General features: G+C 51.9%; 1 protein-coding gene across 3 annotated transcripts in view; it reads left to right on the top strand.

The window, feature by feature from the left end:
• The window catches only part of LOC138582453 (E3 ubiquitin-protein ligase DTX3L-like), a 484,811-nt gene that overhangs the window by 78,486 nt on the left and 386,337 nt on the right, over window positions 1-19,988 (top strand). For all 3 annotated transcript variants that reach the window (XM_069653761.1, XM_069653759.1, XM_069653760.1), the window contains one exon: window positions 13,302-13,356. In XM_069653761.1, coding sequence (XP_069509862.1) covers window positions 13,321-13,356 — 36 coding nt within the window. In that variant the 5' untranslated portion in view covers window positions 13,302-13,320. The remainder of the gene's footprint in view (window positions 1-13,301; window positions 13,357-19,988) is intronic.

Here is a 19,988-nt window from a genome sequence, read left to right as displayed (position 1 = left end):
AGGCCGCAGTGGCGCAGCTCCAGCCGGAGCGAAATGAAACACGTCACACATTGTTGGAGTCTGTTCCCGGAACTGCCTCCCTTGCGCGGGGGCAGGGCTTTTATTCAGACGCCCTACGTCACCGCGTAGTGGGGCGCAGGGCGGTTATAACATTCCTCCTTTATTATAAACAAACACAACGACGGAACACACCCACACGAATGGGCCTATACTTATGAACATAACAAATGCAAAGGTTTTTCCACTTTCACAGTTCTCAAAGTGCAAAACTACCACACATAGTCCTCGAGCCGAGCTGGCGGCTGCGTGGCAGTTCTCAGGCCATATCTGCCACCCCGGGAGGTGGTTTCTACTGTCTCATCAGATCTCTCGCCTTCCACCTACGGCTCACCCAGGTCCGGTTCACTCCACTGCTCCCACGTTCTGTCACCTGCATTTTCTTCGCCCTGGTGATTTTCAGGTTCGTCCTCTATCAGCGGGGAATCCTCATCTTCTTGGGGACAGTCCCCATTAGTCCAGAGGTTGCGCGGAACCGCCTTGAACCACGACGCGTTGCACGTCACCTGACGATGCCCCCTTTGTACGGTTATCATGGGCCCTTGTGGCGGACGGTCCATGGGAGAGTCTCGTAGCGGGGGTCCATCTTGGACTTCGTGGGGTTCCGTAACATGACCACCTGGTCACCCACTTGGTGTTTGGATGGTCGCGACCTCCTCTTGGCACTCATGTGGGCATTGGGGTCCCTTCTCCTTCTATCGGTGCGCCCATCGTCGAGCTCGTCCGGTCTTCTGCTGGGGTGATGTGGAATGGACAACCTTATGACGGTGCCGAACATGAGATCAGCTGGGGGAACGCCAGTTGTGCAGTGTGGGGTGACTCTGTAGTTCTTCAGGAACCGATAGTGGTCGACTTTCCACGGACTGGCATTTGCCTTCGATAGCCTCCGCACTTTAATTGTTCTCATGAACCGTTCCACATCCCCATTCGCCTGGGGCCACCGGGGCATGAAGTGGTGATACCGGATGTTCAGATCTTGCAAGTATTGTTTGAACTCCACCCATTGGAAGGGTGCGCCATTGTCACTTTTGATCGTGGTGGGTAGTCCATGTGTCGCGAACATCTTCTCGATGGCCGGGATGACCACTTCCGCCGCCGGGGATTCGACCACCTCGACTTCGGGGTATCGGGAGTGGTCATCGATAGCCACCAGGAGGTACAGGCCCTCTCGTAGTTTGCAAAAGTCAATGCTTATTGCGTCCCACCTGCCAGAGCCTCGTTCTGCCGATAGGATGGGTTCTGGATCAGGTGGGGCTCCGGTTATCAGGCATGGTAGGCAGGTGTTGACTAGTTTTTCCACTTTTTCGTCTATCCGTGGAAACCACACTCAGTGTCGAATTCGAGCCTTCATTCGAGCCATCCCTTGGTGGCCCTCATGGGCGAGGGCCACTATCCGGTCGTGCAGACCTGGCGGAATGACGATGCGATTTCCGCGGAGCAGCAGACCCTGCTCTGTTATCGACAGATCCTGGCGGACGGTGAATGTTCCTGTGAGGAATGCCTTTGCCTCTTCTGTCCTGTTGTGCGGTTTTTTCATGAATGACTTCCAGTCACCTGAAATGATGGCATCTTTTTACCAAATCGCAGCAGGGGTCATTGCCGGTTTCCTCCGTGATGTCCTCAATGCTGACCGCCTTCGGCCTCATGGCCCGCAGCACCTGGCAGATGTGCTCTTCGGTCTCTTCGGCCACCTCACCCTCCTGTGGCGTAGCTGCTATCGGGTGCCTGGAGAGAAAGTCCGCCGGGTTGCCGCATCCCGGCTGATAAATCGGCTCAAAATTGTACTGGTGGAGATGTAGCAGCCATTTGGCTATACTGGCCGACGGGTGCGAGGAGGTGCCCATGAAGATTGGTAGGAGGGGTTTGTGGTCCGTAATCGCTGTGAACCTGCGGCCGTACAGATAGAGGTGGAAATGGCGGCACCCCCAAAGTACGGCGATTGCCTCTTTCTCGATGTGAGAGTACCGCTGCTCTGTTGCCGTAAGAGCTTGCGACGCATAGGCGATGGGTCTCTTCTCGCCCTCTTTGGTGACCTGCATGAGGATGGCCCCCAGGCCGACGGGGCTGGCGTCCACGTAGAGTTCAGTCAAAAGTGCTGTATCATAGTACGCCATTCTCGATTCCACGGACAGCGACTCTTTGATACTCTCGAAAGCATCCTGGCAAGCTTTCCCCCATTCCCACTTCGCGTTGAGCTTTGTAAGTTCTCGAAGGGGTTCCGGCAAAGTGTCCAGGTTTCGGATGAATCTCCCACAGTAAGTGGCCATCCCCAGGAAGCTGCGGACGTCGGTGGGTGTCCTGGGCAAACTCGTGGCCTGTATGTCAGCAACCTTCTGGGGGTCCGGTGAGATGCCAGAACTGCTGAACTTGTAGCCAAAGAACGATATCTCCGTCTTGAAAAACTCACATTTTTCCTTGTGGATGGTTAGGCCCGCATCCTCCGATCGGTCCAGAAGCATCTGTAGTCCTCTCGAGTGTTCAACTTTGTCCTGGGCATGGATCAGGATGTCGTCACTCACATTCAGGGCACCTGGTATGTCCCGGATGACTTCTTAAATGGTCTGTTGGAAGACTTCGGCCGCCGAAGCTTAGCCGCTTGTACCTTCGCAGACACAAATGTGTGGAAAATGTCGTTATGTACCGAGAGTCTTTGTGTAGCTTCAGCTGATGGTAACCTGCTTTCAAGTCAACCTTCCAGAAGACTCTCGATCCCGTGAGGTCAGCCACAATTTCGGCGAGGGTTGGCGTGATGTGGCGCTCCTTCTTGATGGCGGAATTCGTGAGGCGCATGTCTATGCAAATGCGGACCTTTCCCGGCTGTTTGGGTTTCCTTGTGACCACCATCGGGGACACCCATGGTGTCGGCCCCATCACCTCTTCGATGATGCCTGCTTCTTCCAACGCTTTCAGTTCTATCTCCACCTGTTCGCGCATGTGGAATGGGGTCCTCCAATGTCTGACGTCCCTTGGCTGGACCGACTTGTCAATGTGGAGTTTGATCGTCTTTCCTTTCAGACACCCAATCCCGTTAAGCAGGTTGGGATGTTGTGCAAGGATTTTCTCGACCTCTTTGGCTTCCTTGATTTGACTGACGAACTGTACCAGCCCTAGGTCCTCAGCCGCATCACTGCTCAGAAGGCATTCAATCCCCGCGTTCACTACGTATATTTTGGACGGTAGCCTGTTTTCACCATGGCTGAGGGTGGTGCGGAATCTGCTAACCACCGGTAGCGGCTTTTTGCAGCCATATGCAAACAGGAGAGTGTCAGTGTTCTTGAGGGCTGGTCGTGGTTGCAATGTTTTGAAAGTGCACGTGGGCATGACGTTCACCGAGGCTCCCGTGTCTATGGTCATCCATACCTGCTGGTTTTGGAGGGTGACCTGGCATTTGCGCCTCCGGAGCCCTTACTTCTGCATAGCATGCCCACGATCCAGGGCTGACACTAGGTAGACTTTCCTTCCTTTGGTCCGCTGCTCTCTACCGGGGTCCAGTTGAGTTCCTGTGATGTCATCCCTGTGTTCCTCGGTCGACGAGTTGGTCGTTTCGACGCGCCTCGTGACTGCCTCTGCTTCTTTTTCTCTGTTCCACTCCTCCTGCGGAGGTGGTAGTGAAGCGCCCGAAGAACGGCACACCTTGGCATAGTGGTCCTTTTTGCCACATGCCCCACACATTGTGCCTTGTGCCGGGCAATTTCGCCGTCCATGACGCGATCCACCACACCATCCACACTCCGTGGACCCCGGGATCCGTGGCTGCCATCTGGCCGGTGCGTAGTTGCAGCCAGATTCATCTCTAGTGGACTGTCTATTGGTGACCTGGGCCACCATGGATGACGCGAGGGTCGGTTGCAATTTTTGCAGAGTCATACCCATGTTGGCGGCCCTGGCATGTGCCAGCTCCCTCTGACGACCCAGCTCCAGAATGCGCCAGGGAGATGCCCCTCTCACCCAGCACCAACCTTCTTAGTTTCTCGGATTGGATGTCGTTAATGAGTTGTCTCTGGATTTCTTTCTCGACATCCGTGAACTCACACAACATCGCCAGTTTCCTGAGCCGGGTGTTATAGGCATCCAAGGTCTCCTCTTCCGCCTGAAACGTGGTGCAGAATATAAAAGTCTCATAATCGGGGTTGAGTTACGGGAGAAAATGAGCAGTCAGAGCGTCTTTCGATAGTTGGTAAATGTCCTGGCCATCCGCAATGGTTAGCGCGTTGAAAATGCGTAGCACCTCGTCACCCACGTTCAATAGTAGGTGCGATCTCATGTTCCTGGACGAGGTTACGTCTTTGCACTCCATAGCCATCTCGAATTTTTGGAGCCATAGCTGCCACCGGGGGCCAACCGAGGATGGATCCGTGAACGGGTCGAATGGCTGAATCTTAGTAGAGGAGCTGCTTTGTGGGCGAGCTGGCGGTGGCGTGATCGACAGATTTGCCGCGAGTCTGGAAGGCGTGCCAGGCCCGGGGGTGGACGTGCCGGTCGCCATGGCGGCTGTCGTCGTCTCTTGATGGTCCCAGTTGAGGCCGGCCTATGAAGCGTTGGCAGACAGGGCCGCTGCCTCTCTCCAAATGTCCACTGCCGTGAACACACGTGCGCCCTGGTGTGTGGTAGGCCCACACGTCGAAGAGCGGTGCCAGTGGCCCATGGATGACGATCGGCCGTGGGTTGCAGGAGGAATGAGATGGTCGGGCGCCGAGCGCGTGTGCTGGGTCCCGTTTCCCTCGTCGCCAGTGTTATGTTCTGGCTCCGCGCGGAGGCAGAACGTTGTAGGCCCCTGAGGTAGGCCGCAGTGGCGCAGCCCCAGCCGGAGCGAAATGAAACACGCCACACATTGTTGGAGTCTGTGCCCGGAACTGCCTCCCTTGCGCGGGGCGGGGCTTTTATTCAGACGCCCTACGTCACCGCATAGCGGGGCGCAGGGCGGATATAACAGTTGCTGTGGCTTTAGGATTTCTTTCCACTTCATAGTGATAAATGCAGTTCTTTTAAAATATGCATTCCCTTTTCTGTTCTTGAAGAACATTAGGCTAATTCAAATCGAAGTCAGGGAGAACTGTAGGATTGCTGAATTTTCAGAATAACTTGTAGATGCATTGTAGGAATGGTAGTCCTTTTGATACATGTGTGTATGATGTAATTATTCTAGAAACAGATGTTTGTGCAAGCAGAGGTTAGTCTATGTATTTGGGGTTATATCTGTTTACTGTTACCAAGGCCCAGCTTGTCTACAGACAGTGCCGCTGTAAGACATGAATGCAAAGCTTTGACAGGTTTCAGCAGTGATGGATGACTGCAGACTTGAGATGTTGGAGCCTTGCTGGAAGTAGAGACTTCCTGTGCTGGGGTGCAAGTTTCAAAGCCCACGTAAGGCACAGGGAAAGAATTCTGCACCCACTAGTGTCTTTTTGCAGATTCATATAACATCCATTGGCCAAAAATAGCTTGCATCATAAATGCAGAAGTAGCCGGCAGTGCTCACCAGCATGATGCCATTAGCAGGAAAGAACAGAAGAAGTGTATGGCCTGTGACGAAACCAGGGAATGTGTCCCCTGTTGGGACTATGGTCCCACTAAGCTACAGACCCTCTAGGGGACAGGGCAAGCGTGATCCTACTGGGTGGCGACCCGACCCACTAGAGTACAGGCCAACCACTGGAAGGGATCTGTACTACCCTCCCTTCTATGAGGAAGCCAATGTCTTCATTGGGTATTTGGGGATTGCCTCAGATCGCTGAGAATATTGTATATTGGTTTCAGACCAGAAGCTGTTATCCTCACAAAAACTATTGTTTGCTTCATCTCCTGTCAGAGACCGATATGAAAGGAGCATAGCGCCAACATGAGGAGGAATGAAGGAGCAAGCTGGAATGCAGCACTCCTGCCTGCGGAGCCAAGACACAGAGGTGTACCTGTCACCCTTGGAGACGGAGTCAGGGAGACGTTCCATGCAAACGGCGTGGAGCATTTGACAGTGAGAAAGCTTGTGTAGCGATGTTCCCTACTGCCAGGCGCTCAAGAAACTCAGCCCGACATACCAAAAAGTGACGTGACCGCCTGAGACCTGGTCGACCGGCGCCCATATTACCCGCTGGAAAGAACCAAAGCCCACACACTGCTGCAGAGGGAACCAGAAACTGCTCTGCCACCTTTCACAAGGAGCGCCCCGCTGGGAGGAGGGCAGAGCAGTCAGGGAAGATCCCAAGCCGGGAAAAGTAACTGGAAGTCCCTGGAGGGGTCCCACTGCCACAGCACCCAATGACTGGGCGAGAGGCTGCATATCCCAAGCCAGGATGAGGAAGGCACAGGAGGAGCTGTGCCGTTATACCGCCTAAGAAAGGACTGGAATTTAGATACTACAAACCAGGGTGAAAGAAGGAAAGGCTCAAGAAGGGCTGAGCCGCCATACTCCCCGAGACTGGGCAAGAGGCCACATACTCCAAGCCGATATAAGAGAAGAGAAGGCCCAGGAGGGGCAGAGCCACCATACCACGTGAGACAGGATGGGAGTTCAGATCTACCAACCTGGGTTGTGCGAAAGCAAGCCCAAAGAGGGGCCAAAGCGACATACAGCCCGAGACAGGGCAATAACCGGATTACACCATGCTGGGTTGGGAAAATAGAGACAATAGAAGGGGCAGGGAGCCCGAAGAGCATGAGCGAGGTTAAGAGAGAAACTAGCCCAAGAAGGGCTGAGAGAGCCAAGACCCCACAAGTGGGTAGAGACTCCGAGACCCCAGGAAGAGGCTGGGACCAAAGGGCTTCTGAATCAGGCTGGGAGAAGCTTGACAAACTAAGCATATTTGAAAGACTTTTGTTGAAACCTGAACCAAACCACAGGGCCAAAGCCTAGAGACATGCATTTCTCCATATGCCACTGATCCATGCTGGCCCTGGAATTACGACCTGACATTTAGTTGGCATAGTACAGTGTGGGTCAGACGCCAGCCACTCGGGCGAGAATCCCTTAACCATTTTCTTTATTATTCTTTATAGTGGTACGTTAGATCCGGATGGATGGGTTTCCGGACAGAGGACAGCTTTACTTTGTACGACCTCCTAATGTGCACCCTTTTGGACTTTTTCCTTTTCTCTAGACTAGGGACTAGATTGGTAGGGTTTTACACCAAAATAAAGTGTCTTTACTTCACCCCACAGTGAACTGTCTGTCTCATGATTCTGTCTTATCACGGGCCTTGGCGGGCTAGTCCTCGGCAGCAAGGCAGCTGTGCGTGATATACTATGAGCAGCACCCAAGAACTGCCTGGCACCTTAGTTCAAGTCATTCCACTCGAAATATCATTGACAGAAACGCTTCCTTGTTTAATAGTGTTTGCTGAATTGTTTAGAAAGGTATTTCTCAAATTGGTGGGGCCCAATCATTTGGCAGACAGTGAGAGGGTTGTCTCAGTGGAGTGTGTTGGGGGGTGTAGGCTGAGCGTCCCAGTTACCCTAGCTACAAGAATTGAGGGCACGTAGGAACAGGCCAACTGCTGGTATTAAGTGCTACATAGAAGGTGAAAATGCAAATGTGTGTCACAAACTTGCAAAAGGCTAAATAAGCAATAATCCTACTAGTTCTGCTTCACCACTTCTCTGTAGGACTTCTAAACAGTTCAAGGTGCGTATAACTCACTGCAACTGACCGCAGTTAGGGTCACTGCAATGCCCAGAATTGAATAGTTGAAAACCCCATAATCTCTGCCTAGTCCCAGGAAGTATACAAAAGCCCAGATTCTCTCCTTCTAACTCCTGACAATATAATCCTCTCCCAATCAGAGCAAGTATGGCTAATGGAGAACATGTCCCAAGTTCTTTGATTAAAAAATTAAAATAAATACTATAAAAAATATTGGGACACTGTTGTAGTAAGCGTGATCTCCAACCCCAGTAACCGGTACAGTTCACTGGTGTTTTATGAAATAATGAGTGAGACGTGTAATGGGAACAGGCCACAGTTCCCATTACAAGAACTAGACTCCTGCGGAGTAGTCCCTACATCAATGATTATGAAAGGCTTAAGGGATTCATTCTGTAATGGTGTCGCAGACAGTTGTCTGGGACTCCCCCTGTAACACAATGAGAAGTGCATAATTCCAGGAACCCACGCTGCACAGGTGAGGCTTTACGGAGGTTGTTTTAATCATGTCGGGGGGGGGGGGGGGAGGATGTGAACAGTGAAGCGCACACTTTGGGGCCAGAACAGAAGAGAACTATGCAAGGTTGCCTTTATAGCGAGGCCAAGTGAGATGATTCCCAGCTACAGCAACATTTGGGAGACAACTGTGATATAAGATGTGCATGGTGTGATAATTCGAGCAGGCACCATGTTAGTCTGCCATAGCTGCCAAGAGAGCACACGTCCTTCCCAGCCAGCAGCACATTGCGTGCATGGCCTTGTAGAGCCATACTTGCAATGAGAAAAACACAACTGTCCAAGCCAATCACGCGCCGGCAGGTGAACCGGCTCCCCCACCTAAGGATCCTCACACAAGGATCCATATCTGTCTGGAGCCTGTCCAGAGCATGCCGGAGTCCGAGCCACAGACCCTGTGCCTTGCTGGTAAGACTCCCCTGACATTGTAAGCATCTGTATCTGATAAAGACTTCATCCCCCCCTTGTGTTATCTGACACTGTGACTCACCTTGATCATACAAGATTGTTAGTAGCATGGCTACCACGTTGTAAACCAACTTTTGATTAAGATCGCCTTGCCTATAATACCCTTTCTGTGCCCACACATATGACATGCAGATATTTGCCGTTTATTCTCTACTGTACCCTGTAGTCATAACTCACCCAGCACTATTGTACTGCCATTGCTGCCACTACTGTGATTGCTATGCATATGTATCTGTCATTGTAGCCTGCCCCCACCTTCCTGGTGTTGTGCTTACATTTGTAATTAGCCTAAGCTACATATCTGCTAAGACTCCACGGTTGCTTGTCATAGACAGTGTATTCCCAGTCAATTCAAGCAGTGTCTCATGTTTGCCTCACCTTTTAGCTAATGCTATCAGAACCTAATGTTCTAACTTTGCCCTTTGCTAGCTGTAATAACGTCCAAATGCCTGTTTTGCTAATACCTGCTCTGCTATTCGCCATGTCACTTGTTATTGCCCTGACACTAGCCTGATCTTTGCCAGTTATTCTATAGGCGTTCCTACCACTCTGCGTCAGTTAGCCATAATTGAAGCACACATGTGCTATACCCATTGGGATTTAGGAATTGGAAGGATGCTAAATCAAGTAATACTGCTCTGCATTATGGCTACTATCATGCATGTGAACCCCAGATGTCAAGAATACACTTCCCAGTCACTATTACTTGTCCCAGACCCTAGTTCGCCTACTCCTATAAATACTGCGCTCACAGACCTATCCACGCATATTAGAGCCCTAGTTTCCTATGCATCTCTACCATGCACTATGTCTAATAGAAATGACAGACTTTGTGCTAGACTAACTAAACTACATGAACTTCTGAGAAGATCATTACCGACCACTAATCTTAAAATTAACCGTAAGCCTAGCCTGAGACCTACTTACTTAAAGCAGGTTCCTCCCACGGTCAAACCCATCCTAGTCAAAAAGGCATCTGAAACTCCCCCCCCTCAAAGGAGCACTTCTCAATGCAAGATCACTTGCTGCCCATGCTATAGACATTGCCGACCTAATTCCTGAAGGCAATTTGGACTTCCTTGCAATCACGGAAACATGGCTCCATGATGCAGCAGGACCTTCACTTATACTGACCATCCCTGATGGCTATACTATTGTAAAACAAGACCGAGATAACGCCCGAGGTCGCGGTATTGCCATTATCTCTAAAACTACTTTAGGACTCAGGCTAGTACCCACCCATTTGTCTCAATCATGTGAAGTTCTTACTGCCAAACTCCAGATAAACAATTCACAATCACTCACGATCCACTTAATATATAGAACGCCTGGCCCTCTCGGTTCCTTCGAGGAAGACTTGCATAACATAATCTCGAACAACCTTAAACCTACCTCGCAACTAATCATATTAGGAGACTTTAATCTAGGCTTTAATGACCCAACGGATAAAAATGCAACAGGCATAATTAATACTATCAACGCACTAGGTCTCTCCCAAAAAGTCAACAAACATACCCACATTAAAGGAAGAGTACTGGACAGGATAGCAGACTTTAACTGCTCTGCCACCATCTCCCCTATCCTGCCGTTACCATGGACAGACCATTCTCTAATACCATTCCAACTCTCCACTATAAGACCTACCCCTATGGCTCAGCCACTAGCGCCACCATGTTCTACTAGAAGCAAAAAAAGTATCACTGTAGAGAAAGTTATCCCTGCGATCCTGCCCACCCTCAATGCACTACCAGAAAATCTTGATCCAAGTAGCCTAGTTCAGGAATTTAACAATATTATGCTCACCACTTTAGACAAAATAGCACCTGTCAAACTCAGACCCAGTAAACCATTAGCCCACTTAAACAAATGGTTCACACCTCAACTTAAAGACCTCCATATCTTAAAGAATAAAAGTGAAACTAACTGAAGACAATGCCCCTCCAGCGAGAACAAAGCTAAACTAACTTCTCTTTCCTCACATTATAAGAAGGAAATTTGCCAGGCAAAACGTAATTCTTACGATGAGCGTATTGCCAACTCTAATTCCAGTATGAAGGAACTCTTTTCCATACTCAAGGAACTAGAGTCCCCAATTGCGGTACCTGATGTATGCACTAAGGACAAATCCTGGTGTACAGACATCCAACATGCCCTAGCCAACAAAATTAACACACTCCAAAATAAAATTCAACAAAAAAAAGAAGTACTAAACTTACAGAACTCACCTAATACCCACTTGCCTAATGTTCCACTACCGGCGCATAACACAACTTTCCATTTTTCTAAAATGTCTACCTTGGAGGTAGAAAAAAATCATCCTGTCATTGAAGCCCTCCAATTGCAAAGGAGATAGTTGCCCAGCACAATTAATAAAAGACGCGGCCAGAGAACTCTCTCAATTTATAACAAAACTGATAAATGCCTCCTTTGCTACAGGTACCATCCCTGCTAACCTTAAACAATCATGGGTGCTCCCCCTCCTCAAGAAACAGACATTAGATCCTCTCATACCTACGAATTACCGGCCCATCACCACGGTTCCATTTCTACTTAAAATACTGGATAAAGCTGCCTATATCCAAATTCAAACACACCTGGAACTGCATAAACTCCTAGGCAATAGACAATCTGGTTTCCGACCATTACATGGTACAGAGACAGCATTAATTGACCTAAAGTCACAGATAGATGAGCAGAGAGACAAAGGAAGGACAGTACTCTTGCTCCTACTTGATCTTTCTGCTGCTTTCGATCTGGTCAATCATAAGGTCCTTTGTCGACACCTTGATTCTGCGGCCCACTTCTCCCCAGGAGCCATCAAATGGATGGAGTCCTTCCTGAGTGAGAGAACTATGAGAGTCTTCTCCCCGTCGGCAGCCGCTGATCCAACACCCATCCTATGCGGCGTTCCTCAAGGCTCTTGCGTCTCGCCAACCCTTTACAATATCTTCACTAAGCCATTGTTTGATGATCTGGACCATCTGGGTGTCATCTATACTAATTACGCAGATGACACTCAGATTCTCCTCCCACTCTCTGGGGATTACACTACGGACACTGGTTTGGTGAACAAAGTTTACCTTATCATCCAAGCATGGATGGCTACTCATGGCCTATGCTTGAATGATGATAAGACTGAGCTTATAATTCTGGGTTCTCAGGCCAACATAAAAAAATTAGGCCACGATTATTCCTCTTTTAATATCGATGGGAATTCCATTCAAGTCTCGAAGGATGTAAAAACCCTTGGTTTCTACCTGGATTCCACATTATCCTTTGATAAACAGGTCAAATCTCTTGCTTCCTCGACTGCTTACACCTGCAAATTACTTAGAGCAGGCAAGCCTTTCATCTCTGACAATAGCTGCTTGATCCTAGCCAGAGCCTTAATACTCTCTAGAATTGACTACTGTAATGCCCTTTATAGTGGTGCTAATAAATCCACTATCCAAAAGCTCCAAACACTACAGAACAATGCCCTCAGAGCAGCCCTAGGCATAAATAAAAAAACTCACATCTCCTCTGTGAGACGGGAGCATAAATGGTTATCTACATCCAATAGAATACAGCTAAAAACCCTCTCCTTGACCCACAAAGCCCTTAATAACGTAGCCCCTAGCTACCTTATCGATAAACTTCAAAGAAGAACCTCCCTCAGACCTACCAGAACGGGGAATGCTAATTGTCTGATCATTCCCAAATATAAGCTCACTACCATCGGTGGCAATAGCTTTACTGTAAAGGCGGCCAAATTCTGGAATTCCTTGCCTCAAGAGTTGAGAGCCGACCAACCCTACACTCACTTCAGAAAAAAGGTTATAAAACACATTATCCGCACGGATCCTTAGCTTCCTGTACCAGTAGTGAACTGACCGCTCTCTGTAGAGACCTTTACCTGCATTAACTGTGTATTCAGCGCCACCCTCCAAAGATAACGTGCTCTCTAGTCCTCCTGTGCACCTCCTAGACTACAAGTGAACCGAAGTGATATATGAAGAGCCCTATTTTGTAATATAAATTTTTGTTATAGTGCTGAGTGTTTATTTCTGTAATTTTAGGATATTTTATTCACTGCCACTATTTTTGTACACTGTGTTTATCCTGTAAGTATGTAATTATTGTACTCTGTGCTTATGTTGTAACTTTGTACGCTTTGCATCTCCGTATTGCTGCGCCCTTTTACTTACGAGTCTGGTGTGCTTAACAAATGAATAAACAAACAAACAAACAACTGCAAGTCTTTTAAAGTACAAAGTACCTTGGGCTAAAAGGCCAGCAAAGGCGTATCAGTGACATGGATCCTCTTGACTGGGCTGATCTCTAAAAAGAAGATACATGGAGGTATGATGCTCCTGCAAAGAGGACAGTTAAACACGTTATTGTGCCCAGTGTCCCGTGAAAAGGAGCAAACAGAATGTTGAATTGGGTCATTGAATATACCTGTTGATGGAGGAGTGTGAGTTTGTTTTAACTTTATTTTGTTGTTTTATGCACTTTTGGTCATTGTTCTTTGGTCCGTTTGCTTCAGTCTCCCTCTACTATCATGTACCCCCTCACCCATGCCTTGCTCACCTTGGTATCTCCTTCTGTTCTAATCACCATCTAATTGCTCTGCGTTTTATAGGGACGAGAGAGAAGTGAACATGGCAACTGCGCTACTAATGGAAGACGACCCAATGGTAAGGGGATTTATTTGTGACACCTTTATCAAGTTGTGTTGGCCTCCTATCTGTCTGTCCTTGGTCCGTGCCTAGTGTTGGTCAAGTGTTCTTGAGGCAGCTCCCTACTGACTGTAATTTCAGGCATGTCACTCTGTTTCTTCACCATGCTTTTGCACTCTGAACAGTAGCTCTTTGGTGAACATTAAAGTGAACACTCATGGGGTCTTTCTGCTGTGACGATAAAAAATGTGGATCAAAGAGCAGCTGATGGAACAGTCGCCTAGCGGCACACATTATATGCAATTCTCCAGCATGGGGGCTGGCATGGATTCACATGCTCATGAATATTCCCCGTCGTCAGGCTGGGAATCCTCGGTAAAGAAAAAACCAGTATCAGTTTCGTTTCTGATCTGTCTTTCGTAGTAATAACCAATCACTGGTCTCTGCGTCATACTGACCACAGCCAATGACTGCCCTCTACCTAAGCACCGCCTCTGGCAGCCATCTTCAGATTTTTACCGCACGTTCATGTGTTGGGATCCTCGTGCTATTGCTCTCGAGCGTTAGTGCTATTTTTTTCACGTTTTTTGCTCAAAAACCTCGTTTTTTTCGGTCAAAAGAGTCTCAAGCTCCACCGACTCTCCATCCGATCAACGGGGACCCGTGTCGGATTCGTCTGCGCCCCTCAAGGGTGAAGATTTCGTCGAGCTACGCTTTGGAGGACTCCAGAAGCTTCTCAGGCCCGGACATGGCCCAGGAGAAGGGAAGCTCGACGCCCGGAAAGCTGTTCAGGGTCTGCCCTGGATGCCAGCTGCAGAACATCTTTAAGGAGGACAAACACTCCTTTTGTCTATACTGCTTACATGAGGACAAGACGCACGTGGAGAAGGACTGTGCGTTTTGCGGCAATATGTCGGAGCGGACCATGAAGGACCGCCATCAACGTCTCGCCAACTTGCTGGAAGGGAAGAGCCCGTCAGGCGAGAAGAAGAGGAAGAAATCAGAGCGGTCTTCTAAGACCTTTGAGGACGCCCCGGCGACGGGGGGTCCAACACAAGGCCAAGCACCGCGAGTCCGCTGGCACCGGGAGCGCCGAACGGTCGGGCTCTACGGGCGCCAGGCAGGGCGCACCCTCCCCGGCACCTTCAGCCACGAGCCAACGCTCTGGGTCGGGTAAGAGGAAGGGCGAGCACCCGGCGAAGCTCCTGGAGAGGCCCCAGTCGAGCACGAAGGCCCTATCGGAAGGGGAGCGAGGCAGTGTCCCTCCCCCTCAAGGATAAGGCGGTGAGCGCACCTAAGGTGGTGAAGGCCTTAATCCATCCGGCCAAGCCCTCTATCGATACTGTCGCGGCGGCCCTGGCTCAGCCTGTGGAGGCTACACCAGTGGTGGCGACCTCAGGGCTCAGAGTCTCCCTGCCACCTCGGAGGGAGTCCTCTTTTGTGCCCATCGATAGGACCCCCGTGAAATCCCCGGCGGGGAAGAAAAAGGGGGGGCAGGGCATCGTCGTAGATTCGGCTTCAGAGGAAGAGCTGATCGAGGTCTCAAGCCACGGCCTTGGCGTGGATGAAGACCGGCCCGTCGGGATGGGTCCCGACGCAGGTGACGACGACAGCGTCGAGGGTGCCGACGGGGCCCCTGATCGCCTGTCGGATTCCCCTCTGCCAGCGCCGCAAGACAACTCGGTTGCCATTTTGTTGGCTATACAGTCCTTATGCTCAGAGATAAGGACGAGACTACCGTTGCCGACGGAGGAACCTCTCCCGTCGGGGGATCCTGAACCGGGACCTTCTGGTGTTCCCCCGCCCAAGAAAAGGATTCATCCTCCACCTCCTTTTCAGCCGTCGCGACCCGTCCAGCCCTCCTCCCCGTCCACCCGAGGGGATGATACGGGGACTGACACGGCAGCGACGGGTACGGACAACGAGGTATACGACGAGGATTTCCCGTCGTCACCTCCCACCAGGGCTTCTCCGCCCGACGAGATTGGATCGTTCCACTCCATGATCGCCAGGGCATCCGAGCTTTTCCAACTCTGCCCTGATGAGAAGAGGAAAAAGGAAGGATTCCTTTATCAACGGCGCGAGGCCAAGAGGAAAACGGTCCTCGCGGTGCCTCTACTGGACGACATTTGGGATAAGGGCCTCGCCCTCCTCAAGAACCCTTCCACGACGCTAGAAGAGACCGGTACGAGAAGAAGTACCGGGTCCCGGACGCGGCCCCCCTGTGCCTCCGGGCGCAGCCTACCCCGGACTCCGTCGTCTCCGCGGCGGCCAGGAAGAAAGCGGGGGTGGGGGGTGCGGCCTCCACATCGACCTCCCCACCAGACGGCGAGGGAAAGAAATTGGACGCTATGGGACGCAGGGTCATCTCGTCTGCAGCGACGACGATTAAATCGGCCAACGCCTTGGCTATCGTGGCCCGCTACGACAGGGAGCTATGGTACAAACTGGCTCCGCTGCTGGACTTCCTACCGGACGACAAGAGGGCGGATGCCGTGGAGATCCTACAGGAAGGTGACGTGGCGTCGGACCACGCCATCACTATTGCGACGGACATCGCCGACACTGGGTTTCGCCAGTTGGGCAACGGGGTGTGCCTTAGGCGGCATGGATGGCTCAAGGCTACGGACTTCCGTCAAGACGTACAGACCAGAGTCCTGGACATGCCGTTCGATGGGAACAACCTGTTTGGGAAAACAGTGGACGATTCCCTTCAGGCCATTAAAGCGGACACTGAGACGGCCCGGGCCCTCGGGGTTCTACAGCAACGACGGACGCCCTTTCGGAGCAGCGGAGGCAAGGGCGCCTCCAAAGGTTCCGGCGGTGGTTTCTCTACCTACCGTCAAGCGGCCCGCTCGTCGTCTCAGGAGGCCTACAGAGGACGAGGCAAGTCTGGCGGACCGCGCCGTCGTGGCCAAGGAGGTCAAGGCGGCAAAGCCTCATCGAAACAGGATTGAACCGGCCGTGGGGTCGGGCCCCCCACCGAAGCACCCCGGTGCGAGGCCGGCTGGGGAGCTTCGTCAGCGTGTGGGAGTCCATCTCCACCGACCGTTGGGTGCTGGACGCTTTAGCCCGGGGCCACGCGCTCGAGTTTCAAAGAAGGTGCCCGCGCGTCCCCCCCGTGGCCAGGAAAGAGCTTCACGTCCCTCAGCTTCTCCTGGAGGTAAAGGCGTTGCTCAGGAAGGGCGCCATCGAACTCGTCCCAAAGAGGCTTCGGGGCTCCGGAGTTTACTCGAGATACTTCCTCGTGAAGAAGAAGACGGGAGGATGGCGCCCCATCCTAGACCTGCGACGTCTGAACAAGTTCATCAAGGCGCAAGTTCCGGATGGTCACCCTCCAGCACGTCCTGGGTCAGCTGGAGGAAGGAGACTTCCTGTCGTCGTTGGATTTGGAGGATGCCTACTTCCATATTCCCATCCTAAAGGGGCACCGAAAATTCCTCAGGTTTGTGGTCCAAGGGCGTCACTACCAGTTCAAAGCCCTCCCCTTCGGACTACGGTCGGCACCCAGGGTATTTACCAAGTGCCTTACACCGGTGGCGGCGCAGCTGCGCCGCGAGGGGATCCACGTCTACCCCTACCTGGACGACTGGCTCATCCGAGCCAAGACGAGGGAGCTCGCCGTGGAGCACACGGCAAGGACCGTCCAACTTCTCACGGACCTGGGATTCTCCGTGAACTACGCCAAGTCCCACCTGGTACCCGCGCAACACACACTGTTTCTGGGAGCGAAGCTCGACACAGTGTCCCTTCTGGCCTCCCCGTCGGAGGAAAGGACCAGGTCCATCCTGGGCAAGGTACAGCGGATGTTGGTTTCCGACGCGGCCAAGGTGAGGTCCATCAAGTCTCTCCTCGGAATGATGTCTTCTTGCATCTACCTCATTCCCATGTGCAGGCTCCGGATGCGCCCGTTGCAGGAGTTCCTGGACGCGCGCTGGATCCAAACCGGGCGGCTTCGAGGAGAGGATCACACTCGACGAGAGTTTCCGCCGAGCGGTCCGGTGGTGGGGCACCCGCGCGCATCTGACGGCGGGCATGGACTTCCAGACCCCAGACCACCAGGAGACAGTGACCACGGATGCCTCCCTGGAAGGGTGGGGAGCGCACACCGGAAATCTGCAAGCAAGAGGCCTGTGGCTCCCGACGGAGAAGTCCCTCCATATCAACGTCCTGGAGCTCCGTGCAGTATTCTGGGCCCTCAGGTCCTTCCTTCCGTCCCTCAAGGGCAAGGTGGTGAGGATATTCACCGACAACACCACCACCATGTTTTACATCAGGAAACGGGGCGGAACCAGGTCCCCAGCACTGTCCAAGGAGGCGCAGGACCTGTGGCATTGGGCCGTCGCCCAAAGGATGTTTCTGGTGCCGTTTCATCTGGCAGGGATAAAAAACACTGTGGCCGACTCACTCAGCAGGGAGCTGCGCTCGTGCCACGAGTGGGAACTACGGCAAGATCTAGTGGATCGCCTCTTCCGACGGTGGGGCACACCCCAGATCGACCTGTTCGCGACGGCGACGAACTCCAAGTGCCGGAGGTTCGCCAGCAGGTTTCCCCAGGCGAGGAGCATGGGCGATGCTTTCTCGTTCCCCTGGGAGGGCCTGTTCCTCTTCGCGTTCCCTCCTTTGCCACTGCTAATCCGGCTTGTCAACCAGCTCAAGAGGTCACGGTGCAGGATGATCCTCGTCGCACCTGCGTGGCCGAGGCAGATATGGTTCCCGGACCTTCTGGACTTGTCAGCGTCCCTGCCAATCAGGCTGCCGGTGGACGCGGATCTACTCTCCAGGGAAGGAGGCGCCATCCTCCACCACGACCCGAAATCGCTGAACTTGCAGGCCTGGCTCCTGCAGCGCTAGAGTTTGGAGGATACGACATACCGGCCGACTGCAGAGAGGTTCTTGCAAAGGCCAGGGCGTCCTCGACTCTTAAATGCTACGGACGCAAATGGAAGAGATTCTCTGTCTGGTGCCACGCACAGAAGATTAACCCTCTACGGATTACGGCTCCCCAGGTACTGCCGTACCTGCTGACGCTAGCCAAAGCTGGACTGGCACACGCGTCCATCAAGATTCATCTTGCTGCGATCTCCCGATACACCAGGACCACGGGCCGGACGTCCTTGTGGTCTCATCGTCTGGTGAAAGAGTTCATGAAGGGACTGTTCAGATCGTTCCCGCCGGTGAAGGCTCCGGCCCCGGCGTGGGAGCTCAACGTGGTGCTGACCAAGCTCATGGGACCTCCGTTCGAGCCTCTGCACTCAGCCCCGTTGAAGTTTCTGTCGTGGAAAACAACGTTTCTTGTGGCCATCACCTCCGCACGACGGGTGGGAGAGATCCAGGCCCTTTCCTGCAAGGCCCCGTACTTGACTTTTCACGACACGAGGGTAGTGCTCAGGACCCACCCCTCCTTCATGCCCAAGGTGCCGTCGGACTTCCATCTCAACGAACCCTTGGTGTTGCCTGTGTTCTTCCCGTCGCCTTCGTCGCCGGCTGAGAGGACTTTGCACTCGCTGGATGTGGCTAGAGCGCTGAAGTTCTACGTGGACCGCACGGAAGTGTTTTCGGAAGACGTAACAACTCTTTGTGAACTTTGGACCTGTCAATCAGGGGAAGGCTCTCTTGAAGGCTTCCATTTCCAGATGGCTCTCCGGCTGTATCATGTACTGTCATCGGTTGGCAAACTGACCGCTGCCTGGCCGTCCGAGAACCCATTCCACCAGAGCGATCGCAGCCACCACGGCGTTCCTTTCTGGTGTGCCCCTGCTGGACATATGCAGGGCTGCTACGTGGAGGTCGACGCACACCTTCACGAAATTCTACTGCGTCGATCGGGATTCCAGGGAGGAGTCCAGGATCGGCCAAGCAGTGCTGCGCAACCTGTTCGCCTGAGGTGAGCCTGGTGAGGAGGTAAGATGCTTAATGTTGAGTTTGAGGTAATGCTTAATGTTGAGCCTTTGCCACCTCCCGTGGTTGTGCATGTGTGTACTGCTATGTATTCTTTATTCATGAGCATGTGAATCCATGCCAGACCCCATGCTGGAGAAGGAACAAGTTACTTACCTGTAACTGTTGTTCTCCAGCATGGGTCTGGCATGGATTCACATGCGAACCCTCCCGCCTACCCCTCTGCGGCTCTTCACTTGGTCATACTGCCACTTCACGTGCTTCCAAATCTGAAGATGGCTGCCAGAGGCGGTGCTTAGGTAGAGGGCAGTCATTGGCTGTGCTCAGTATGACGCAGAGACCAGTGATTGGTTATTACTACGAAAGACAGATCAGAAACGAAACTGATACTGGTTTTTTCTTTACCGAGGATTCCCAGCCTGACGACGGGGAATATTCATGAGCATGTGAATCCATGCCAGACCCATGCTGGAGAACAACAGTTACAGGTAAGTAACTTGTTCCTTCTGATCACCCAATGCACCCAGCACAGACGATAGAATGTGTGGATGTAGTGACCGTGTACAATTGCAATTTCCGTGCTGCGCCCTGCATCCGTGCACGTCAAAAGGAGACCTTAGATATTCAACTTTACAGCCAAAGCTTTTGAAGGTAGTTCTATCAAGTGTGGTAAATTATTGAAACAAAATTATCAGACCTGGTAGAGTTAGCAAGTTTCGTTTTAAAAATATATTCTCTTGAACAATATC

This window comes from Ambystoma mexicanum, chromosome 3q (assembly GCF_040938575.1).
Source record: "Ambystoma mexicanum isolate Mex_15411 chromosome 3q, UKY_AmexF1_1, whole genome shotgun sequence".
Lineage (NCBI taxonomy): Eukaryota > Metazoa > Chordata > Amphibia > Caudata > Ambystomatidae > Ambystoma > Ambystoma mexicanum.
Note: the sequence above shows the minus strand (reverse complement) of the source record. Positions and strands in the feature narration are given on the sequence as shown.